Raw genomic sequence first — 26818 nt, forward strand, 5'->3', positions numbered from 1 at the left:
TGGAGTTTAACGTCCTACTCATCTGCACCAAGTTGTCTACTGAGGACAGGTATACATCATGCTGTGTGCGTCTCTATCTACTCTTCTTTCAGCTGTCAATAATTACATGCACACCAACGGTCAATAGTCGTTTTACATGCACACCAACGGTCAATGGGCATTTACATGCATGCCGGGATCTGCTGGGATATGCTGGTTAGTTGGCCAATACTGGGATCTACTGGTTAGTGGGTCAACTCTGGGATCTACTGGTTAGTGGGTCAACTCTTGGATCTGCTGGTCAGTGGGCCAACACTGGGATCTACTGGTTAGTGGGTCAACTCTGGGATCTGCTGGTAAGTCGGTCAATTCTTGGATCTACTGGTTAGTGGGTCAACTCTGGTATCTACTGGTTAGTGGGTCAATTCTGGGATCTGCTGGTTAGTGGGTCAACTCTGGGATCTGCTGGTTAGTGGGTCAACATTGGGATCTGCTGATTAGTGGGCCAACTCTGGGATCCGCTGGTTAGCGGGCCAACTCTTGGATCAAAGCTGGGACCTCTTGGTTAGTGAGCCATCACCTTACTATATATTCTATTTCATTAGAAACGGTCCCGTATTCATTAGCCCAGCCGTGGCAGAACAGTAGGACGTTAAACAACATTTCATTTCATGAATTAGAAAAGTAATTCGAATAGATTATAATTATATAAACAAAACATATTATATTGTTGAGTATATGCCAATTCGGGGGGTAACGTATTGCTACGTTGTTTTTTTTATTACTAGTGGTACGTGTTTTCCCATAGAGATACCAATTAACGACCCGTATTTTAAACCTAGAAGATGTATGAACTTTGTACGAACTGTTACAGTTGACGACCCGAAATTAAAATGCAAGTCAGGTGAGTGTTTAGAATTGACTATGTTCACTCCTTCAGCTAGGGATAATATCAGGTGTTGTCGAGGGAATAAGTATGCACGTTGCATCCGGATTATTTACATTATTATTGTTAAATGTTTTGACGCTCTAGTATAGCCCATGACAACAACCGTCAAGACTCATCGCATTATTTCTGTTACGTGTTTACTGTAAGTCATTGGGGTTTTTTCGGGAGCCGCGGTCAGTATGACGCTGGCTTGCTATCCTAGGGGTCGCGGGTTAACTTCCAGTGTTGGCTGAGAAAGTTCATCGGTCTTTCCGGCGTGGTTTCCCCTTGTCAGTGGTGCAAGACGGACGGTCTGACAAGGGCAGTTGTCTAGTCGTTCGGATGAAACCAAAAACCGAGGCCCCGTGTCCACGTTGGCCTGCATGTAAAATATCCCTTGGCAGCTGCAATTTGATATAAGTGAAGGCCATAGCGCCGCTGCCCGGGCAAAATTTCCCTCATAGCATACTGTATGGCGTATGCCCGTCTTCATTAGCCCAGTCGGAGCAGAACAGTAGGACGTTAAACCCCATTTTATTTCATTTGATTTTGTTTTGTTTGTCAATTTGACTTGAGAGAAGCCTGTATCATTACGGGCTCGGGCTGTACAGTGCGATGGACGCATACGACTGGATCCCAGATCCATCCATTTGATTTGATATTTGTTGTTTATAGTTTGCAATGTCTGCGTTGTCTGTCTTATATGGTTTGTTTGCGTGCAGTGCGGTCCACATGCACTTACTATTATAAAATGCAACCATAAGAACATATTGTTTCTCCGATAATGACAAAAAGTTGGAATAACTGAGCCGCGTTGACGGGATCACTAGCCAGTAGGTCCAGGGTTGATGTTATTCTGACATGTCCTGTCCCAATACCTTTAAAATGATGAGGGGTTGGGTGGGCAAATGGTCTGTCATGGAGTCAAGTGGCGTAGTGTCGATTCCCCTCTTGTACGTGACAAGGAGTAGGGTCGCCTGTCCAACCTCGTGGGTTTTCTCCGGGTCCTCCGGTTACCTCTCATTCTTCTTCTTCTAATAATGTGCCGGGTTCTGAGTTGAACATATTCGCACATGGTTAAAAGATTAAAATCGTGTTAATGAAATAAAATTCAACCATATATCAGTCCCGAAATGACTTAGTTTGTATTGAGTGCACGTTAAACCCCACTTCGTCCTCTTTAAAATGATGTATGGTTTGTCTGGATCGAATAAAAAATAGCCGAACTATATACATATATGTATGATTGAAGTGGCGCAAGTCGAGAAAGTGAATTTTGAGAAAAAGTAAGTGAAACGTGTCATATGTTCATAAACAATATCTCACAGCAGCCACTCCGTATATTTGTTATTTTTCCGTTTAATATTTCATATGTATCAGGTTGATCCTACAATATCCGCTATCTTTTGTTTTCTAAATGACAGATAAAATGGCTCATTTTACCCACACGGGTTATACGTGTTAATACAATTATACATAGGTGCTCGAGAACAGAAGAATACTATAACGTCATATATAGACGGTAGCAGCATATATGGAAGCAGCGAAGATGAGCAGAAGAAATTAAGACAATTCCAATATGGTGAGAATTAGTTTGATGTAGTCTACACGTAACGAGAAACATTGAATACATGGTTGAAACCAGCCACGGTGAACAAGTATAATACGTCTTCGCTATAGGGCCACTTATATAACTGGAGAAGTATTGACTATTACATTAACATTTGCCGTGGAAGATCTGCGGATACCCGGTACAATAAGGTAATACGAATGATAAAATGAAAATCCCCAGTAGAAAAGACATATTATTATTATAACTGATCGTATGTCGAGTCATATTTATTAAGCAATTACTAATTAACCAGATTCATTGAAAGTCAGCAATTAACTAATTATTATTAATTAAAGAAATTTACTGAGAGTCCGTAATTAACGAAGTATCATTATTATATAATTAGGTTAACCGAAAGTCAGCAATTAACAAAGTATCATTATTATATAATTATCCTTACCCGAAAGTCAGTAATTAACCAAGTATCGCCATTCTTTTACTAGGTTTACTGAAGGTCAGTAATTATCAAAAGTATCATTATTATACATGTATAATTAGGTTGACTGAAAGTCAGCAATTAACTAAGTATCATTATTATATAATTAGGTTATCTGAAAGTCAGTAATTAACAAAGTATCATTATTATAAAGTTAGGTTAACTGAAAGTCAATAATTAACCAAGTATCATTATAATTTAACTAGGTTTACTGAAAGTCGGTATGTATGGAATGTTACCAGAAGATGTTGATGGGGATTGTGTTAAACGAAACGTGACAGATTTCTGTCTTTTAGCCGGTAAGCTATCCGATATCTACAACACGTGATAGTTGTAGCTATATTTATACGAACACATTTCATTGAGAGTTTTTATGACGTCACCTCTCCCGTCGGATCGTCAACAATTGGCTTGTGAGTGCGATAGACATAGAGGCCAGAGTTTTAAATTTGACATCGAGCAGGACAATAAACCAAATATATATTCCTGGTATCCGAAACATTTATTTGTAGATTACTATCGACTAGATTGTCACCATTACACGTCATCAATGGTTCGTTTGTCCGCCCGTCAATTTACAAGCGAGGCACATTTCGTTCATCTCATCTAAGCAACCTGACAAGGATTTACGTATTTTGCCCCGTGTGTACGTGAAAGAAACGAATCTTAATTACAAAGATTGGATGTGTTACCATCAAGCAAAATTTTCAACTTTGATTATCCAGATTGAGCTTGAAAATAAAATTACATTTATTTATGGTTTTAGTAATACCCATTTTTTTGTGACACGACCTAAACGTTTTTCCTACAGGTGATTCGAGAGTCAACGAACATCCGGGTCTTTCTGCTTTCCACACAATATTTGTGAGGCTGCACAACCGAATAGCAAAGCAGTTAAGACGATTGAATATCAGGAACCGTTTATGGAATGATGAGAAACTTTTCCAGGAGACACGTAAAATAATAGCCGCCATTTTACAACATATAACGTATAATGAATGGCTGCCCCTTGTTGTTGGACCAGCAGCCACCCAAAAATACAGGTATAAGCCAAATCCCTTATCTCTTTAGCCACTCCCTCAGCAATATAGCTATTAAGTCAAGTTCACCGCATTGAAATCCTATTAGTCCAGACGATGAAACTAAACCTACTTTATACTATCCTCGATTACCGCGTGGGTATTCGTCCGGTTTCCTGCAACTGACAAAGAATTCTACGGTTAAGGTCTGATCGTGAGTCAGGTGTTGTCGATACCAGGTTTTACGTGAAAAGGAGTAGGGTTGCCTGCATAACCTCGTAGGTTTCCTTCGAGTCTTCCGGCATCCTTCTATTGTTAAAGACCCCTACACGCAAGAGAATCATTGACATATGTTAAACTCACATCTCTTCTTCTTATTCTCCTGTTTCTGCTAGGTTCCCCACTGTCGTGCGATGCGTTTCGACAGGATTGTCCCTATTGAGTCCACGATTTGCTACGTGCAGATACGTTCGGATATGTACCGATACGGTGAATACAATTGCTACGACTGACCTCGATGTATGATAAGACTTGATAGGATCATCACGATTACGCCATGATTAAAACCACGATTTCAATCGTAGCACGAATCATGATAGTGGGAAGCTATATATTCTCTGCTAGTACATGACAAGGAGTAGGGTCGCCTCCCACGGCTAACGGCCTTTACGTACAATCGAATTATTAAACTATTTGTTAGTTCCGAAATGACCTAGCGTATGTCGAATGGACGTTAAACACAATTTCTCTCTCTCGCCGTGGTTTCAGATTAAAGACAACGTTTGGTGTGATGCATCGATATGACGATAACCTGGATACTAGAATAATCAACAGTTTCTCTACAGCTGCGTTTAGATACGGCCATTCTACGATACCGAACGCGTGGTCGTATGGTGATATTTATATGTTACTTGTAGAAATGTTTAACAGTCCATTCTATATCGTCGATCACCAAGGTACGTACATCTTCATAACTCTGGTCAACAAGGTACGTACATGTCTATTATATAACTCGATGCCAGCCCAGAACGTCCCGAATTAACAAAATTGCAATCGAGTGGCGCGGAATTCACTCCTGTCACAGTTCTGTCAGTCTCGACAACGGAGGTGGTGTGAGTAGAATCGTGACGTAATTAAAAGCAACAAACATGTTTCAGCTATCGTGGTTGGTTGAGATATTTTCAACTGCAGTCTATGCATGTATTGTAGCCCGAAATCCCCCTTTCACTTGTACACGGTGAACAGTCCATATGCTGATTACACTATTTTGCCTGATTACACTATTTTGCCAATACCGCTTTTTTGGAACTTCGGATTTTGTCTAATGGTTTGGACTGTTCGTACTTGGTTTTAGTTTATTTAACTCGATTGTCACTATTTCGGGGTTTGAAAAAATTTATTTCCGGAACATTCAATCCCCCAAGGTATTTGTATTGCCATTTTATACCCCTGTCATCAAAGCACGCACATCTCTATTTCACATAAATGTTTTCGACGACATTTTCAGAAAGATGTTGTGATATAGTCTGAATTTATTGTACTTGTCATCAAGAATAGCGCGAAATTTGACATTCCACATATTTTGAGTAAATGGAAAAAGTGTTTATTTAACAGGCAATATTGGTTTTCTTCGATATCATCCCGCTTACACTTTTGTAGCCAACGCCGAGATTTTGTAATAGATGAACAGTGAAAAGGGAAAATCGAGAGGATTCATCCTCTCATTGTCCCAACGAAAGGTCACGAACGTTGAATATCGCTGTGTTTGTCGCTTCATGACCCCAATGGCCTACACCAAATTTTTAAAAAAATCATGGTCAAAACTGTAACCCCTATCGCTTCAACAAGTTTTTCGAGGGTTACTAACTCCGGAACAGAAGGCCATAACCCAAGCATTTGCACCAAAATCAAATTCAATCTTCATAACTCTGGTCAACAAGGTACGTACATGTCTATTATATAACTCGATGCCAGCCCAGAACGTCCCGAATTAACAAAATTGCAATCGAGTGGCGCGGAATTCACTCCTGTCACAGTTCTGTCAGTCTCGACAACGGAGGTGGTGTGAGTAGAATCGTGACGTAATTAAAAGCAACAAACATGTTTCAGCTATCGTGGTTGGTTGAGATATTTTCAACTGCAGTCTATGCATGTATTGTAGCCCGAAATCCCCCTTTCACTTGTACACGGTGAACAGTCCATATGCTGATTACACTATTTTGCCTGATTACACTATTTTGCCAATACCGCTTTTTTGGAACTTCGGATTTTGTCTAATGGTTTGGACTGTTCGTACTTGGTTTTAGTTTATTTAACTCGATTGTCACTATTTCGGGGTTTGAAAAAATTTATTTCCGGAACATTCAATCCCCCAAGGTATTTGTATTGCCATTTTATACCCCTGTCATCAAAGCACGCACATCTCTATTTCACATAAATGTTTTCGACGACATTTTCAGAAAGATGTTGTGATATAGTCTGAATTTATTGTACTTGTCATCAAGAATAGCGCGAAATTTGACATTCCACATATTTTGAGTAAATGGAAAAAGTGTTTATTTAACAGGCAATATTGGTTTTCTTCGATATCATCCCGCTTACACTTTTGTAGCCAACGCCGAGATTTTGTAATAGATGAACAGTGAAAAGGGAAAATCGAGAGGATTCATCCTCTCATTGTCCCAACGAAAGGTCACGAACGTTGAATATCGCTGTGTTTGTCGCTTCATGACCCCAATGGCCTACACCAAATTTTTAAAAAAATCATGGTCAAAACTGTAACCCCTATCGCTTCAACAAGTTTTTCGAGGGTTACTAACTCCGGAACAGAAGGCCATAACCCAAGCATTTGCACCAAAATCAAATTCAACCAAAATCTTTTGATCCTCAATATCTAAAACGGGCAAAATTGAGGCACAAATTAATGTAAAAATGTGGACGTATAAATGTTTACATAATTGACAGATTTGTATGTATAATGGCTGTGTATAGGTATCATTTACTTACAAAACACAAAATTGAAACGAAATCAAACTGCGTGATCGATGGCACACCAAATAAGCTTCCTCATACAAATATTGTCAGATTCACAAAGATACCTACCGTTTTTCAAAACACGGATTTTAGATTCTCGAAACACTGATCTTTCATTTGGAGGCACCCCCATGTCCATGTAATAAAATTACTTTAATAATGTTATTAACCAGTTTTATCACATATTTGTAGACATCAACAGTGTCTGTTAAGGACATAATAGGTATTTTAGTACTGTAATATGATATAATTTACGTTTCTATATTTAAAGGTAAAGGATTAAATCTAATTGTTGAAGGTATGCTAAAAGATTCAAGTCAGGACACCGATCATATATTCAGCGACGGTGTTAAAAATAAACTTTTTCAAAATTTTACCGTACCGGGTTTAGATCTAGCTGCTTTAAACATTCAAAGAGGCAGGGATCACGGTCTGCCACCTTACAACAAATATAGAAAATACTGTGGGTTAACACCTATTGGTTTTGACGGTAGTACGCCACAGGTTCGAGCCCTGGAACGGGTTTATAGGTAAATATAATCCAAACATTTAATGCCGCGTTCCGAAATAAGAAGTGACATCAGGGGGTCTGCCAAGTGTAAACGTGACTTACCTGGTGTACTACACCCGTTTGTGTTCCGGAGGGATTGGTGGCCGAATGTTTTAACACGCCGGCTAGTTCACAAGGTATGTCATTGAGTCAAGTGGCGTGGTGTTGATTGCTCACTTGTAGGTGACAAGCGGAAGGTTCGCCTGTCAATCTCGGGGGTTTTCTCCGGGTCTCCCGGGTTCCTCCCACTGCTAAAGACCCCTACCCGCAAGTGAATTATTGAATTAAAATTGAACCGGAAATCGATCTCAAAATGACCTAGTTTTTGTGGAATGGAAGTTAAAGACCATTTCTCTCTGTGTCTCTGTTTGGGTTCCTGAAGTCGGATTCGTGAAGAAATCAAGTTCGTTTTTCATGTATTTACGAGGCTGGTATTAATGTGCTTGTATTTGCTGAATAGTCCTTTTGTGTAGGCATTAAAAATTGACGTACGGTCGGATGACTGTATTACATATCAAACATATCTCCATAGTGATTCAAATTATATATTTTTACAATCATGTATTTAAATTGTTGACCTTGAATATCCATCAGTATTAAGGATCGTTTATTCAATGGTTTAACTATTTTTCAGCCATGTTGATGACGTAGATTTGTTTATAGGGGGCGTGACTGAATCAGCTATATATAGAGGTGTTGTCGGTCCAACCTTTGCCTGTATAATCGCCGAACAGTTTCATAATCTCAAATATGGTGATCGATTCTGGTTTGAGAATCTTCGTCCTCCGACACCATACCTTGGCGGGAATCCCGCTGGCTTTACAATAGGTAAGTTTGGTTTCTAATATATACCCTTCAAAAAAAGTAGAGGATATTCAGAAACAATACAAAACTGCGGAAATGCACTACTGTTGCCTACACATGAACTTAAACAATTCATATGGGCGGCTTATCTGACGTCCCCATTTCACTCGGAATGAGATACACTGTCAGAAGTGAAAATGGACATTTTTGATTTTTATCTTAATAATGAGTAATTGCTCCACCAATCCTCAGACATTCAGCAATTCTTTGTGGCATGCTCCTAATCAACCGTCCATTCACGATTTGGGTCAATCTGACCAAGTCCTCTTGCAGTGCCACGGCCAATTCTTGCAGTGTTGTCGATTGACGTTGACGTAGCTCCACAAACTACACAAAGAGAAACTGAGTATGTCCTGCCTCCAGTAATATCCATACTGGGTCAGCTGAGTTACTGTTAATCATCATGCATAATTCTGCTCTGAAAAATGTCTGACTTTGGAAATTTAATGTCTTACAACGATCTACTCATATTTCGAAATTTAACGTCCAAAAAATCTTTTAAATGCACTTCAATGCAACTATACATTGTGTCCTGCCAATGTAATATAAGATCTGACAAGGAACTGTGTCTAGGTTTTGAGATTGAGTGAAAAACCGAATCCCCATATACTCCATACAGTGCGCTATGCGGGGAAAAGCGCTACGGCATACTCACATATTGAATTTCAACTGCCAGGGGACTCTTTTATGTGCACCCATTGTGTGCACAGGCCCTCTACTTTTCGTACCTTCTGAGCTGCCCCTGTCAGACCCTCCTTCCTGCACCACTGAAAAAAAGAAAACCACGCCGGAAAATCCCGATGAACTTTCGCGGCTAACGCCGGGAGCGAACCCGCGGCCTACAGGTTAACGAGCAAGCGTTTTACTCACTTAGCCACCGTGGTTCCCTGGAATAAGAGTAGGCCGCATAGCACAATGCATGGCATACGCCAGTCCTTTTTATTATCCCAGTAGGTGCAGAAATATTATACTACAATTATTTGCATTTCATTTCACTCCTCGTGGTTTAAATATATCTATATTTGTTTTCACCAGGCCAAATAACCGCCATCAGAAGAGTTAGCATGGGACGGATATTGTGTGATTCTACAGACATCAAACACGTACCACGAAAAGCCTTTCTTCATCCTAACAATGGGTAAGATGTTAAATAGCTATTTCCTTCCTTATACCGGTTTGTAACACACTGCATATTCGTAATCAGTGGATATTATGATTATCTATTGTGTTGTGATGTTGCCACTATTCGGCATCGTGATGGTCAAAATTCCTACAGTCACTTTATAAGGCAGGAGAGTTGTCAGTTCAAAGGGCATCGAACTGCTTACATATGTGTTCTATTACATGCGTAAAGTATTGGACGTCGAAAGACTTGAACTGGACAAAACACAACGTGAGGAATCTTGGATGTTTTCTTGTAACTTTTATCAGTAAATAACTAATATCTACACGTATATCAAAAAGGAACATGGTTTATTTGTTGCATACAGACGTTATTACTGCCGTAACTTTCGGGTCGTATTTTGGCAACAGCCCACTTTGCTTCCCCAAATGTGATGTACAAGCTCACGTGGTCGTCAATTTCACACACGATATAGCCGAGAGTTGTGGAGAAAGCTGCCAATTCAAGAACACCCCAGGAAGGGCAATTTAATGAAAACTGTATTTCACGGGCGTAAGGCATCGCGGGCACCTCCCTCGACCATTTCAGATCGGATGGAAATTGTGCGGATGTCGTTCTAGACGCGGGGACGCCGTAGACAACCGAAAAAATTGAAATGTTGATGATCCCGAACATAGATTGTGTTCACCAATTTCGATAAACAAACCAAACGTCCCTGTCACAAGGTCACAAAAACGTTGGAGAGTAGGGGCAAACAGAACGCGATAAGACAACGCTGACTTTAATTATAAGAACATCTCGAGATAGAGAGAGAGGGAGAGAGAGAGAGAGACAGGGGATCATTTGTTTGATAAAACACGAGCAATACTTTTATAGGTGACGTTTGCAACGAATGGTTTATCCTCAGTTTTGTTCAAACCTAAACTAAATAATGAGCAAGTATCGATTTTGTCGGTTAGCGCACACTAATTAAGACCGCAGACCACGTAATGTTCGATTTCGAAATCTATAAAACATATACCCGTCTTCATTACCCTAGTCAGAACAGAATACTAAGCCATCCATTTCATTTATTTTGCAGGCACAGCAACAAGTTAGTGTCGTGTAGCGACTTCCATAGTTTACCTGCCCTAGATATTAAACAATGGTATCAGTCTATATTCGGTTGATACTCCATGGTTACTGTTACTAGGCAACACTGTTACTGTTACTAGGCAACCTTATGGTATTAAAAAGTCGTGATAAATGTAGGAGGGGTTTGTACATAAAATGGACGATAACCAAAATCAAAATAAAATGAGAAATGGGACGTACGTACTAATATGTATCATGGATTTGACGAGGAGATTGTTGAGATATTTACATGTTGAACGTAGTTAAAATTGAAATGATTAGTCAGTGGAGTATATAATTAGGTACATGATGGATTAAGCAATGTATGTGTGAAATAGCGTTATTTAAATTCCGCTTCATTAGCCCAGTCGGAGCAGAACAGTAGGATGACAATAATTTTGAAGAGTATATAGACTTGGTTGGTTTGCAACTTACACAGCGCGGAACCTGAGACATTTTAATAACCTTCACATAATTTCCCCATAAAATTAGATATTCAGATAATTGCATATAAGGGCTACAGTGATCAACTAGTTTTTTTTTATTTTAATATTAACAAATATACACCTTGTTTGATGTAAACGCCAATGTTATGTACATATAAGACGAGAATAAAGGGTTACCATGATAAACTAGTTTTATTATTGTAATATTAACCCTATGTATAATAGACCTTCATGAAGAATGTGGGCCTACATGCCTGTGCGAAAATGCTATCACAATTACTTTTACTATATATCTAAAACCGATAAAGATGACGGCATAAAATCAATAGAAACCATGAAATAAAATTTTAAAAAATCACTTTATTACGTTCTGTTATAGCTTGAACACAGCCAGTAGATGATGACAAACATGCTAATATAGTTCCCATAATCCAGATATATCACTTCCATATCGTTTCTGGCGTGTTAAATTTTTTGTAAAGTACAATGACAAGTTATAAGTAGTAAATGTATGAGGACCATACTACACGCAAACTAAACCTATTCAGGTGTGTATTAGGTGTGTGTGTGTGTGTCATTAGTAGGAGCTAGTGTTCTACAGTGTTTGTTTTGATGGTTTACATTATAACCAACTTCCAACACGCAAACTAAACCTATTCAGGTGTGTATTAGGTGTGTATTAGGTGTGTGTGTGTGTCATTAGTAGAAGCTAGTGTTCTACAGTGTTTGTTTTGATGGTTTACATTATAACCAACTTCCAACAATAAGTCCATCCATTTACATGTCGATCGCACGGCGTAATCTGTTCCTCTCCGTATTTTAAAAAAATATCTATTCCCATATTTATTAGCTTTTTAGTAATTTGAATGTACTTCTCCTCATCTTCTTCCATGAAATCTTTAGTAAATGCAACATACTTCTCCCCTCTTTTGTCCCCCTTCCTTGTATCATCAAATAAAATGTAGTTCAAAAAATTTAACAGCTAGATGTATAGGCATATGTGTCCGACTATTAGGATGGTTGACATCTACACCAGCATCAACCAACTTAATAACACACGGTAACAAGCTATCTTGAGTAAACTTAATATAACCCGTACCTGTTTTTGGTCGTTATGGCATAGGGCCGTTATGACTACATCCCTTGTTCCTCTTTCACAAAAAGCATGTACAGTAGATTGTTCTGGCATTCATCAACATAATGTACATCAGCACTATGTTCCGCCAGATATATCAGAACTTCGTGTAATCCTTCCCTAGCTGGTGGATATCTACACTACATTCAACTATTTTAAATACCAATCTACACCCTTTATTAGATATATAGCAACATCACACAATTTAAACATAACAGCTCTAAATATAGGAGTCAATCCATCTTCATCCACCTGATTCACATATGCACTACGATCAACCAGTTTAATTACACACTTTAATAATAACACATTATATCTAATATCCTGGCATAAGAGCAGTACACTTAGAGGGTTATTCGTATTTAAATGTACATCAGCACCATGGTCTATAAGATATATGGCAATATTACACATCCCTTTGCTAACAGCTGTAAATAAATGAGTTAGCCCTTCTTTATTCCGCTGATTAATATTAACACCAGCAGTAACCAGTTTAATTATACATTTTATCCATAAATCCATATCAACATGAGTAGGTATTTCAACGCAACATAATGGTGCGATTAGCAGAGTGTTGTTAGCTGAATCAACACAATGTACATCATCACCACTATCTATCAGATATAGCATGACATCGAACAATCCTGCACAGACTGCTTCAAATACAGGCGTAACACCATGTTGATTTAACTGGTTAAGGTCCAAACCAGCACCAACCAATTTAACTATACATTCGAATAACAAATAGGTGCTCATTACATATAATTGTGTTTATCACATTATCCGCATAATGCAGACCAAGACCATGTTCTGTCGCATATAACAGAACTTCATACAGTCTTGCGTTTCCTGCTCGACATACGTTTATTTTTCTTGGCTTGAAGGGATAATGATTCCATTAGTTCTTGTTAAAGTCCATCTTCCATGGCTTGCTGAAGCCTTAAATATAACACAAATGCTTCAGTGTAACACCCTTTCTTAATATTCTCCACACTCCTCGTTCGTAATTGAAAACATTGGCTTAACATATTTTAAAGCTTTATCGATCAAGAAGTTTAAATATTGTTACACCCATGCTCGTATAAATAGTTTATTCACCGCTTCTTCGAAGTTTAAATATTGATACACCCATGCTCGTATAAATAGTTTTATTCACCGCTTCTTAGACTTGTCTGCGATATCACCCTAGGTGGAAGTGAACGTAAAACCCCAGGGACGAACGAAGGAACGAACGCTTCTCAGATTTATGAATATACGAACCTGAATTTTAGGCCATCTGACTCATCCGAATCCATAGTGTTTCAAAGTTGTTGGTATTTATATGGCTATCTTATTTTCGACGTAAAAAGTAAATAAAAAAGTAAAACACTTAATCTTAATGGTCCATTACTTCTCTCATCTACTTGGTCATGCCTGTGGTACAAGGCAAAGGGCCAAACAACTTAGAACAGTGTCTAACCGTTCGGATGAAACGACAAACGAGGTACCGTCTACACATTGGCGTAAAAGAACCCTTGGAATTTGGAATTCTAAATCAGAGTAGACAATAACGCCGTTCTCTAAGTCGGTTCTGAATTGTGGGTGCAAACACCCTTCGCATACCTGGCACGCACCCTGCAGTTTTCACTGCTGTGGAGGTTGGGTGACGCCTGTGCAGAACCCTAATTTAGCGATCTTGTGCTGCAGTTGTTAAACTACCGATTCATGTCGTAGAGGCAGAGAATAGTGCTCTGATGTATTCACCTACCCACAGGCGACCTATTGCAAGGTTTCGATTCGGCGGGCTTAATCTTGTAACTCGTCTACGTTGAAATGTAAATGCGACATCATTGCGAGCATAGCAACTTCAAATTCCTAACCATAACATGCCATAACGTGCGTTACATTGGTTTTAGGAGACATGTGGGGGTGCTATCTTATTGCAGAAACATGGTCATTCATCAAGCGGGAACAAAAAAGAAATTTTGTAAAATCAAACCCTTTACTTCTCTTCATATTACCTATGCGTTTCTTTTTTGACAGATTATGTAAGTTACATATGTAAGTTATGTAAGTAGAGAGGGGGTTACACATAGGTATATCTTTTTCCTAAATACAAATTCAGAAATCTACTGAATGAAATATTGTTATTAAAAAATATGAAAAAAACAAAAAATTTGAAAAAAACAAAACAAAACCGAGTAAGCAATTTAGACAAAAGCATTACAAGGCAAAATTTACGCTCCATAAGCTAACGTAGCATTATTAACAGTAGAAGGGGGTGGGGGGGGTGGATGGCCGAATGGTTAGCACGCACGCGCTGTATCATACGGTCTGTCATTGAGACAACTGGCGGGGTTTTGATTCCCCGGTTGTACGTGACAAGGAGTAGGGTTGCCTGTCCAACCTCGTAGGTTTTCTCGGGGTCCTCCGGTTTCCTCCCACTGCCAAAGATCCCTACGCGCATGAGAAGTATTGAAATAAAATTGAACCATGTGTTAGTCTCAAAATGACCTAGTTTGTGTCGAGTGGACGTTAAACCCATTTCTCTCTCTATATTAACACTAGTGGCTGTTTGTATTAAATACTGATACAAAAGTTAAAATATAACATATCACAGTAAATTAAAAGTTATAATGAACATATAACCAACCACAAATTCCATGTGCTATATTTGTGTTGACCAAGAAAGTTCATCGAGATTGTCAGTGGTGCAGGGCGGTGGGCCAGCAATGGACAATGTATAGTCGTTCGGATGGGCCAAAACAACACATGGGCATACACATGGAATTCGAAATAAGAATAGGCCGTAGCGCCGCTCCCTGTATAGCGTATGTTCGTCTTCATCAGCTCATGCGGGGCAGAGTAGTTGGACGTTAAACCCCATTTCGAAAATTTAAACTATAATATTTATAAGATGTTACATCCATATTAGCATTTTACTATGTGTTATAAAAAGCTGGTTTATTATATGCAAATATATTGATAACTTGAAATTATATGCATTGAAGTAAACATTAGCAAAGTAATCAAATATAATCATGTCGTCAGTTTAACTCCATAGTTGTCAAGGGCATATTTCTCTGATTACACACACAGCGTTCACTGTATTAAATACTTGTTTATAGAACATGGCAGATTACATGATCAGAGCTGCTGTAGAAGACGATTGTGAACAAATCTACAATAACACGAAGGTAGGCCAGTACAAATAGAATATTCACATACCAACATAATAAATACACCGCAGTACTGTAGTCCACTTCATATTGGAAGTACATTGTCTATTGTGTGCCGTATGACCTGGTACACCCCCCCCCCCCCCAAACACACACACAGCCCAGTCGGAGCCGAACAATGTTTCATTTAATTTCACCTCCATAGCCTGCTAAAAGAAGTTAACTGTGGAAATACCGTCTGTATAACACTGTTGTGTTATAACTCTACCATCCAGAAAAATATTCATATGCTATGACAGTCACGTATTACGTATTTTCATGACACCCATGCGAAAGTGTGGAAACACTGTGTAGTCATCATACACTAAAGACACCATTATATAAGAATTTCCGTCGAACCATGAAACAATAGGAAATTAGGAAAAATGTTATTTTTTTTCGGATTCCCTTTGGTAATTGTCTACTGTAATCCTCGAAATAATTCTTTTATTTGTAAATAGGATCTGGCCATATTTCTCAACCCAGCATATCCGTCGAAATTAACCTCTGACAGTAAGTAACTTCATTTTAAAAATAATATATATTTATTCTTCCACCACAAATCGCAATATAACTATAGACTGTCATATTGATTTATATTAATTACGGCATTTCACCTTCGCCGACTTCGGCCGATTTTGAGTATGATGTTTTCTGATAAATCACCAAGCCCGTTTTTTGCAATTTATTCAGAGTAAACCATTATCCATTCCCGCCTATTCAATAAAACTAATTAAAAGCAAAAGTCCAAGAACTTGTAGGTGTAATTCAATTTGTTCGACAGTCCTTGGGATGTGGGAGCCGCGGTGGTTCAATGAGTAAGGCCGCGTGTCACTGACCAGGATGTTCCGGGATTGACCATAGTATTGATTGTGGAACTTTCTAGAGATATCCAAGCTTGAGTTCCCCTTGTAAGTTGTGAGATGGGTCTGTCAATGAACATAGCCTATTCCTTCGTTTGGTACAAAAACTTCCCGTTTTGATGTTAGCGTGCACGTAAATGAATCCTGAGAGAGAGAGAGAGAGAGTCCTGACGAACTTTCTCGGCCAACGCAGGGACCTAGGTTAGCTAGCCAGCATCTTATCCAATGAGCCAATGTGGTTTCCTAGTTGCATTGAGATAGAGACTAGCATCCGATTCAATTTTATTTCAGTAATTCGCAATGCCAGGAAATCGGAGGACCCTGATAAAACCCATGGGGTTGAACAGGCGACCCTACTCGAAATCACGCCACTTGACTCAATGGCAGACGTTATGAACTAAAGCACTTCCCTACCCTCAAAATCAACGCCCCTTTAAATATTATTAAATAGACCAGCGTTTTTGAATTTAGTATTTTTCAGAATTATTTACATTTGTTGAGAGTGATGGTGTTTCTTATTGAGAGGTCTCCCTCTGAGCATAGTATAGTAACCTTTTATTTCAGCTTAATTTGACCTTTCAGGCATTTTGTTTGTCTCTTTACAGCTTTCAGAGAAGATGGTTTTGGTACAAATCCTTTATTTCGATGTCATGTGGCTGAGATAGTTGATTCGGGTAAATATTGACCCATGTTTAAAATAAGCTTAACTTAACGATGCATTGTGTAAGACTTCATATTATATATAAATCATTAATTGGGCATTTATTCACAATGCCAATATCATAATCAACGCTCTAGGCAATCGGATGGGCTTGATATTCAACGGATTAAACAGGACTGCCAGTTCAGGCCCATAGCTAGCCCAAAATGTTTGGAGGCGGCAAGTTGATTCTGAGGGCAACGATGGGGCTTTTAGAGGCGCCGATGTACCTACACTTGACGGTCCACAGCGAACGGCACCGTGGACGCGCCCCCCTTCGAAGAATGGTCTAGGGTGCTCTCTCCCTAGAAAATTTTCGAAAGGAGAGGGACTATGAAAATGACGGAAAATTCCAATTTTGAGGCTGAATTTGCGATATTGACGTATTATGATATTTTTATATGAACATGAAAGAATACGACTTTAGCGTACCTATAATAATTTATGAGAAAAACGAAAAGTTCGGAATCGGGTTAGAGTGCGACTTGTTTTAATTTTAAAGATTATCAGAGATGACGTTGTAGTAAATCCAAAGAATATCCGTATGAACTTGATTGAGGATTAAGTCCAAACTGTAATCTGCACAGTTTCGATATCACCACAAACAGGAAGGATGCCAGTGAATTATTAAAAACGGGTGAGATTTACCACCATAGACCACAGACCATATAATTCGAATGACAGACCTTTGACAAACAAAGATAATAACTACACATGCCTGTGAAACTTCGTGTTTTCTTAACGGTTCTTGGAGGATCAATGGATTGTATTGCACGAACTTTATCAGGACCAGGTTTAACTTCTTCTGACGTAATTACAAAAGCCCGAGTATTTTGTTGGAAAAGTGGCATTTGCTCAACTTCAATATTAAACCGTGTTGTCGTAATCTATCAAGAAAAAATGAAAATTTCGTCCATGTAAGCGACGGCGAAGTGCTCAAGACCTTTCAAACAAATAGTCATTAAATTTGAAAACATACTCGGACAATTATGAATTCCGATAGGAATAACATTGAACTCAAATAAACCTTTTTTCTTTATTTTTCTCATCGACCAAAATTTGCCAATATCCAGATTTCATATCTAGCGTCGTAAAATATGCTGATATATCCAATTCACTCATAAGTTCGTCAACCAGGGGGAGGGGGAGGCGTTGAACTTCGTTACCTTATTCAGTTGTCGGAAATCTACGCAGAAAGGTTTTGTTCCGTCTTTCTTATCAACTATTACAATAGGAGAGCTCCATGGGGACGATGGACGACGGATAATGCAAGCGGTGAGCATATCGTCAACAGCTTTTTCAACGACTGGTCGTGTAGTCATAGGGTCGCTGTTTTATGGGCGGATGTTCAACGGTATCAATGGTCGTTTTAACCGTATCTGTATGAACAATGACCTAGCTCCGTATCGTTTGCTGCAAATAGATCATGATTTATCTTTAAAACTGATAGCAAGGTACTCCGTGCGTTGTCTGGCACTTGAACAGCAGCGAGTATCATCTAATACTCTCCCAGTTGGCACAGGTTTGTATATCTCTGTGTATCAGAAACAGAATTAACGTTAAAAATATACAAAGGTAGCGCGCGCCAAATTAACCAACCTCGTTTTAGACGGAAAATCTTATTTGTGTTATTAACAATGAGTATAGGTATTATTTTGGCATTGTGTCAAACTAAACAAAGAATTAGTGGTCATCAATCCAGGTTCGCTACTCACGTAACCTGTTGATAAACTTTCGATCTCGAACAAATTTCCATTAGACGTTATATAGCCATGAAACTATAATTTTGCATTACATATATTATTGGTTTAAGGTTTTAATACCACTTCATCTGCTATTCGCAATATTGAAGAAATGTGGACGTCGTCTTAAAGGGAAACATATGTTTTGCCTACTCGCAGACAACCTAAATCGTAATAGAGCCCAACACCATTCTCAATTAACCAATCTCATCCTAATATTAGGTTCTTATTCCTACTGGTAACACCATAAAAAGTGTGATTTAACTTTAGCCCCCTTCATTTCAAAGTTTAACATAACACTTCCTATTATATTTAATTGTTCGCCGTTTACTGATTGTAATAATGGTTTAATTTTATTTAATTTTGGCCTATTACTTAACGAATTATAAAATCGAGCATGGACTAAGGAGACTTGGGCTCTACTATCAACTAGGACTCGGTGTTTGTGGCTGCCTATTTTTATTAAACAAGAATTGGAGCTACCTGCCAAATGTATGTGAAACAATGGTGCATAGGATGAACTCTTTTTGTCGGCTCCACAAAAAGGGTTTAATGGTTTCCCTGGTTCCCTAACGGACGTGTTTGAAAATGTCAATTTCTTTCATCTAAGGACGGGTTCCTTTTTATATATATTGGAGGTACCTCCTGCAATCTCTCTTGTAATGTCCCGTGATCCAACAGAACCAACAGTCAAAATCAAACGGTCCATTTCCGCAAAGTCTGTACCTCATTGACAGATCGCCTGGCCCTGCACTCTCTTGACTCGTGGCCTCGTCCGTGGATCTTTTCCTAACCTTATCAAAAAGCGTTTCCTTTTGTTTTGTTCTGTCCTCGGGTCTTTGCTTAATCTTCCTTAACATCGAAAGGGCTTGTTGTGGATCGGTTATTTCGGTGAAGGTATTTGTCAACTCTGTTGTTAGCTGATCTCATGTCGCGTCTGGGGTTGCACTTACAGTCAAGTATCTCTGAATGAAATTAATTATCCCCCCCCCCACACTGATCTGAAAAGCGATAAGCTTAACCCTATTTTGAGCTATTGTTGCCAATGGGCTATATTTTACTATATTTTATTATCCAATCTCGAAAACGCCTTGGATCGCCATGGTAAGGTTCAATAAAATAAAATAAGTACGAACAATCCAAACCATTAGACAAAATTCGAAGTCCTTAAAAAACGGTATAGACAAAATAGTGTAATAAAGCAAAATAGTGTAATCAGCATATGGACATTTGCAACAGAATTTGATGAGATCGATGAAGACAAACCCACCAATTGAGAAGTTAAATTTGGATAAAATTATTCAGTCCTGTTCTTTCTAGCTAAGTAGACAGAAGAAGTTACTTACTTGTCTGAAGAATCAGGGTCGAGATCCTATGTTGTGACGGCACCAAAACGACAATGTAACACTCTGGGGACACCTACTCTATGTCCAGACGACCAACTCTTCATTGTCATACTGTCGTATGTCTGAGTAGGACTGTGATCAATAAGACCTCAAACTCTTTTTTGTCTTCGTTGATCTTTATACGTTACAATGATGTATTCTACAACATCGACACAGCAATTGTTCTTTAGTTATTTTAACGTTAATCACAATTAAAACCTATGATGTCTACCCTGGCTACTGGCTATTTCGCTCAACCGTCTCCCGGGCAAAACACGCTGGTCTAATTTATATAAAAATGTTAGGGCCGTCAACTATCAGGGCGGATCCTTGACCATATTTGGGCAAGTGTTTCATCAGAGCACGCCGTTACGTGAACCCTAATTTTGTGAAATTGGGCTAATTTGTACTGTACCAAAGGTGCGAAGACCTCTGAACTGATGTCTGATCGTTAACGTAATAGAATATCATTTTTAACGTACCGTAACACAACAGTAGCCCTCTTCCAGAAATATACTATTCAAAAAAAGTAGGGGATATTTGATTTTTAAGTGTTATTAAAGTCACCTAATGAAACTGACGAAGAAACAAATGACAAAATGAAATGAAGTTCACATTCATCGATTTATTCCAAATGATCGTTAGACTAAGTAAGGCACAGACTGACCATTATAAGGGTAAAATGATACCCGGGGTCAAACAGCAAAGTTACCACAGCATCACAACCAAGTCAGTAACGGGTAAATCCTCCTCTGTTTGCCAAACAAGCATTGATCCGACGTGGCATACTCCTAATGAGACGTCTAAGGTCATTTTGGTTCAGATTGTCCCATTCCTGTTGCAACGCAGCAGCAAGTTCTTGGACATTGGCAGGACGTTGTTGACGTTGACGTAACCTCTGTCCAAGCATATCCCAGACATGCTCGATGGGGGAGAGGTCGGGACTCAGTGCTGGCCAAGGTAATGTGGTGATGTTCTGTTGTTGGAGGTAACCTGTAACGATCCTGGCCCTGTGACATCTTGCGTTGTCATCCTGGAAGATGAAACGGCGGCCATGACGTCGTGCGAACGGCACAACATGGACTGCCAAGATGTTGTCCCGGTAGTACTGGCCTGTAACACGCCCTGCAACAACATGTAAAGCCGTTCTTCCAGCAACAGTGATGCCTCCCCACACCATAACAGAACCACCCCTAAATCGATCATGTCTGATGACGTTAACGTCTTGGAAGCGCTCGTTTCGACGACGCCACACCCTCCTACGTCTGTCCAAAAAATCAACAGTGAACCTTGACTCATCTGAAAACATCACATTGCTCCAGCGTCGATTATCCCAGTGTTGACGATCCCTACACCAACGACGTCTTGCCTGAATGTGATGATCTCTCAAACAAGGGATCACGCGAGGACGTCGGGCGCGAAGGTGACCCCTATGCAGTCGATTCCGAATCTTCTGGCCACTCACTCTCACACCAGTGTCTGTTTGAAGACGAGCGCTGATCTGATTTGCTGTGATGACACGATTTCTCAAGGCCAAGGTACGGATAAATCGATCCTGGGCTTGAGTTGTCGCCCTTGGTCGACCTGAGCGTGGTCTGTCCTGTACAGATTGTGTATCACGGTATCTGGACCATAGCCTGCTTATGACAGACTGAGAAACATTCATCGTCCGCGCCACAACCGCCTGTGTTGTGCCGATCTGTAGCATGCCAAGGGCACGTAACCTTTCATTTTGGGTAAGCCGACGCATATCAAAATTTGTTTTCTGGTCACTAAAGCAATTAAACTGATGTTTCCACCCTGGAATTCAATGCCACAATGACTGTAACATTCAAAGTCAGAGTCGTGCAAATCTTGGGTTGGACCCCCATGATGATCCCAAGCATCACCTGCATTCCATGCGGTAGCTATTGGTGCGTTTGGGCGTCACATGTAACTGGAAATGTTTCTTCTGTTAGGTTCTATAGTGACTTTTTTCGTAGTCATTTGCATATTTTAGTATTATGCCCCCAAAATCAAACATCCCCTACTTTTTTTGAATAGTATAATTGGTAGCAGGAACCGTGAGTCAGTCTTATAAACCCGAGGGAATCCTGCAAGGGTAGTTTGCGTAGTATCATCAGGAACAAAAGTACGGTTTCTACAAATTTTTTTAAGCTGGATAGATAGGATACAAGCATAGATTATAATAAAGTCATTCTCTATATCCCTCAACCCAGATGTTGACACTTGGACCTCAACGGTCTCTTCTAACGATGTCTACCCTAGAACGCACATTTTATTAATTATATACTCTGAGATTCACGGCCATTAACTATTCCATTAGCTAATTATGATGTAATTAATCATGTGATTGGTCACTTATGCCAAATATGGAATGGTCACTTTCCGATCACATGCTTTTAGACTTAGAATTTATCCTTGGCATTTGACCCCGTTTTCTTGTTATTATCACAATATTTCATAAACAATTTAATTTGAGTTTCAGATAAATCCATACCATAGCTAATATTTTGACAATGGAGAATAATTAATCAAGGCCATAATATTATTATACATGCGCCCTTTAGCACAAATTCCGCCATCCATATTACTACACATTATTGGTGGGGTGTCTCATGTCATTATAAGGCGCCCCACCAATCATGTCATTATGTGCGCCCTCCTGGATAAAGCACACCACAGACCATGCCGTTTTGGGCGCCCCATCAATCAAGTTGTGGTGTTAATCGTGTGATTCATTATGAGGCGCCTCACCATTTGTTGGGGAGGGGCGCCTCAAATATGAAGACATGATTGGCGAGGCGCCCATAAAACCAACTGGCATTGGTTGGGCTCCCCGCCAATCTCGTCGTGGGCGCCCAACTATTGTCACGCTGCTTTATGGGGCGCCCCCTCCCGCTAGATACTGGCCTACAGTTAATGATTTAATTTTAAAAAAAATAGTTAATCTACAGTTAATGATTTAATTTTTTAAAAAAAAGTTAATCTGCGCTTGGTTTATTTCCCTAACAACGGTAGAATGACTGCATTGTTATTCAAAGGACTATAACTCCAATCAAAATGACGTAATGTGGCTGATATTTTTTTTTTTACATATTCCCTTTTCCTTACCTATTTGGGATTGGTATAGCGAGAACTGTCAACTCTGTTTCGGAATCTTACATAATGCATCTTTTATCATAAACAGCCATGTTTGAAGCATGTCTGGATAAAAACATCTTTCCTATTTAGTGTAAATACGTATATAAATAGAGTAAAAGAAACAATTCTGCTCGGACCAGTTTACGTTACCGCGTCTGATGTAAACAATTCACGCGTCATCGTCTCAATAATCGACGCCGTATGATGTGACGTCACATGTAGAAGGCGTACTTGAAGTTAATGTTACTGACAGTTAGTGGGGAGGGGGGAGGGGGGGCTAGGGGGCTAGTGGTCTAGAGTGCTGCGCTTCGACCTCTAGCTGTCCGGTCACCTCTGAATTGCAGTTTAGATTTCGTTCCCTGGTTTGAGCGTATGCGCCTTCTCAACAACATCAACGACTGACAGTTACTCTTTAAACGGCTATTTCTTAGTAATGATTTATCAAATCAAAATCTGACACATTGAAAGTGTTTTGAATCGTTCCATTTGATGCCGTATTTGGTCGCGTGTGTTCATTGTTATTTCAAGGGAGATAATCGACCTTGCAATGTTTTTTGTATTACAGGGGAGATAATTGGCCATACCTTGTTTTTTCCGTCCTATAGTTCAGTAACAGGCAAGTGTATGTATATGGAAGATTTATATGTTTCTGAGCATGCGCGAGGTAGAGGTATTGGAACAGCTCTCTTCCAACGATTAGCTCAGGTAAAATCGGTCATTTATTATATAATTTTACTGTGGGAGTAGTCGCACACGTGCGCCTCAGTGAGTCAGATATCGTCATGACAAGGATTAACTTCCTGGAAGTTCTCCTAGAGCTGGTTCTCCAGTTACCATCCACCTGCTAAAGACCCCATCCACCTGCTAAAGACCCCTAGCTGCTAAGACCCCTAGCTGCCTGCCAGCGGATTAAGGACAAAAAATCAACCACATGTTAGGCGCGAAATATTTAAGTTAGAGGTTTGTCTTAACCATTCGGCCACCCAACTCCCGAAATAGTATATGCAATAATTTAATTTCATAAACGTGTCAATGAAAAGATTTTGATTTTTATCTGATTCATGGCCTTAAGTCTCGCAGACAACGATAACCGTTACTGTGTTTGAATTAGACAGCATGCATGTTAGTGGCGGCTTCCATAATTAAAAACTGAAATGGGATTTAACGTCCTGCTGTTCTGCACCGACTGGGTCACTGGGCTAATGAAGACGGGCATACACCATACATTGTGCTATGACGGATATACTGCCCGGGTCGCGGCACTATGGCCTACTATTATTTCGAATTCCATCTGTCAAGAGTTCTCTTAAGTGCACGCCAGGGTTTTGGTCCGGAAAATCTCGACGAACCTTCTCGATCAACAATAGGTAGAGCGAAACTGAGACCTGCTGGTTAGTGAGCCAGCGTCTTACTCACTGAGCTACTGCAGTACACTTTCATAATTACTGACTGTTGCTCAAAGCGCCAATGATGTTATTGTTAATTTGAATTTATCACTTCCATTTTATTGTTAAATCAGATACTGTCTTATTTCAATTAGTACCGTTCGATTGATAGGTCCCTGGTTTGATCCAGGTGTTGTTCGATAAAGGTCATCGGGAGTTCTCCGGCATGGTTAACCCTTGTCAGAGGTGCAGTATGGGTAGTCTGGTAAGGGACACGGGATGCAAAAGCTGAGGGCTCGAGTGCACGTTAAACAAACTCTTTAATTCGATGTAAGTAAGGCAGTGGTGTCGCTGTCCGGGCACAATTTACCTCATAGCACACTTTATGGTGTATGTCCGTCTTCGTTAGTCCAGTATGAGCAGAACAGAACGTTAAACCCCATTTCATTTGACTTTCTGTTTTTTATATCCCCAGTTAAGTTTGAAGGAGGGATGTCAGAATCTACTATGGCAAACTTTAGACTCGAATAAAACAGGTATCAAATTTTATAAGCGTCACGGTGCTGTTAATTCCACGGAGACAGAAAACAGCCATAGTTTTAGGTTGGACCTCGATCAAATGAAGAAATTGGCAGAGACATAATAATGAAAGCATTTTAATTAAAGAACTACTTCTAGTAGATTATATTTTCGTAATACATGTAATATGAATAAATGTTTCGATTATAATATGACCCCTACGCGCACGCGAATTATTGAAATGAAATTGAACCATATCTTAGTCCGGAAATGACCTAGTTTGTGTCGAGTACCCTCTCTCTCCCTCTCTCTCTCTCTCTCTCTCTCTCTCTCTCTCTCTCATATTTTACGGTCATCTTCAACATGTCTGGGCTATTACATGATCGATCACCTGCTTTTATTTATAGTTAAATCCCGGTCGAATTGCTAGTACATATATCGCTATTACTCTAATGCTTTTTCATATTTTACAAAGTTGGGAGGTGATTGTCTTCAGGGGTGTGTGTGTGGGGGGGGGATATCTCAACTACTTACTATGCTACAAATAGATAGGGTAAGGGCAAAGATAAGGGGGCGAGACACCCTGCGTTGCTACCAACCTGATTTAATTTGCTCAGCTACATTTATAGAATGACCCCATTAAACTTTCATTATGACTTAAAATATAAGAAGAGAACTAGAACTACTATGCAGTAATGACGAGTTTCACCGGTGCCAAATTACCCTTGAACTGACGTCAAACCCCATACCAATGGAGCCATGGAACAGATTTCCACACGCGCTTTGCACTTATGTTATAAAATAACATAGATTTTTCGCATTCGGTGCCCCGAAGTTATGGAATTCAATATCAAACGAAACCAAAAGCGCAAATCCTATTAAAGGTTTTAAAAAGTAATCAAATATACAACTGATTGAATACGGTTCTAGCGGTGTTTGTGTCAGACTTTTACCATGTGCACTAAATAATGTTCTCCGTTTTTTGTTTATGTCTTTTTGTAAGGATTAATGTGTTGTGATTGTTGTAATTTTATATTAGTTGTACTTATGTAAAGCGCCCGAGAGCAGCTCGCTGAGTTGAATTGTTGGCGCTATATAAATCAATTATTATTATTATTAATATTATTATTAAATAAACTGCAATCAACAAAGACTCGACACAGTGACACCACATCCATTATCAACAAAATATTTAAATTTGATTAACACTTTGCGTTTCCTTTGAATGAAAGAAAAAAATGATTAAAACTTAAACACAATTAACTCTTTATAAATCCTTAATACAAAGCGAAAAATCATAAAAAGCGATCTGGAAGATATTAGAAACACTTTTTTGATATATATATGATCGCATTGATTAATGCTATATGTCCATTGAATATCTTACTTCAACAAAATATTTGTTTTGGAGGCTAAAAATATAGTTTTGGTCAAAATGATACTACTTCCGGTGATAATGAAACTATTTAAATAGTTTTATAAAATCATACATAACATTAGACATTAGATGGTGAAAGTTTTTATGAAATTCGAATAATAATTTACACTTTAATGGACCAAAAACCCCGAAAAGTGATTTGTAGAAAATCGTCTATTTCTCCGCATTTTCTGATATACATATATGACCGTATTCATTCTATTTACT

The 26818-nt window shown here is 39.2% G+C and overlaps 1 protein-coding gene and 1 long non-coding RNA gene across 2 annotated transcripts; both read left to right on the forward strand.

Annotated features, from left to right (window-relative positions):
* Positions 1–780: 780 nt before the first annotated feature.
* Positions 781–8378, forward strand: LOC126816584 (myeloperoxidase). Its single transcript, XM_050543270.2, has 7 exons — positions 781–883; positions 2388–2489; positions 3162–3254; positions 3767–3998; positions 4743–4930; positions 7279–7537; positions 8221–8378. Exons 1-7 carry the CDS (start codon positions 829–831, stop codon positions 8231–8233), a joined length of 942 nt encoding a protein of 313 aa, XP_050399227.2. The 5' UTR covers positions 781–828; the 3' UTR covers positions 8234–8378.
* Positions 8379–15315: 6937 nt separating this feature from the next.
* LOC126816761 (uncharacterized) lies at positions 15316–26501 on the forward strand. Its single transcript, XR_007678583.2, has 5 exons — positions 15316–15414; positions 15897–15948; positions 16904–16972; positions 23835–23974; positions 25130–26501. It is a non-coding gene; the product is annotated as an uncharacterized LOC126816761 (long non-coding RNA).
* Positions 26502–26818: the final 317 nt, after the last annotated feature.

Source organism: Patella vulgata, chromosome 1 (genome assembly GCF_932274485.2).
Source record: "Patella vulgata chromosome 1, xgPatVulg1.2, whole genome shotgun sequence".
NCBI classification, from domain to species: Eukaryota; Metazoa; Mollusca; class Gastropoda; family Patellidae; genus Patella; species Patella vulgata.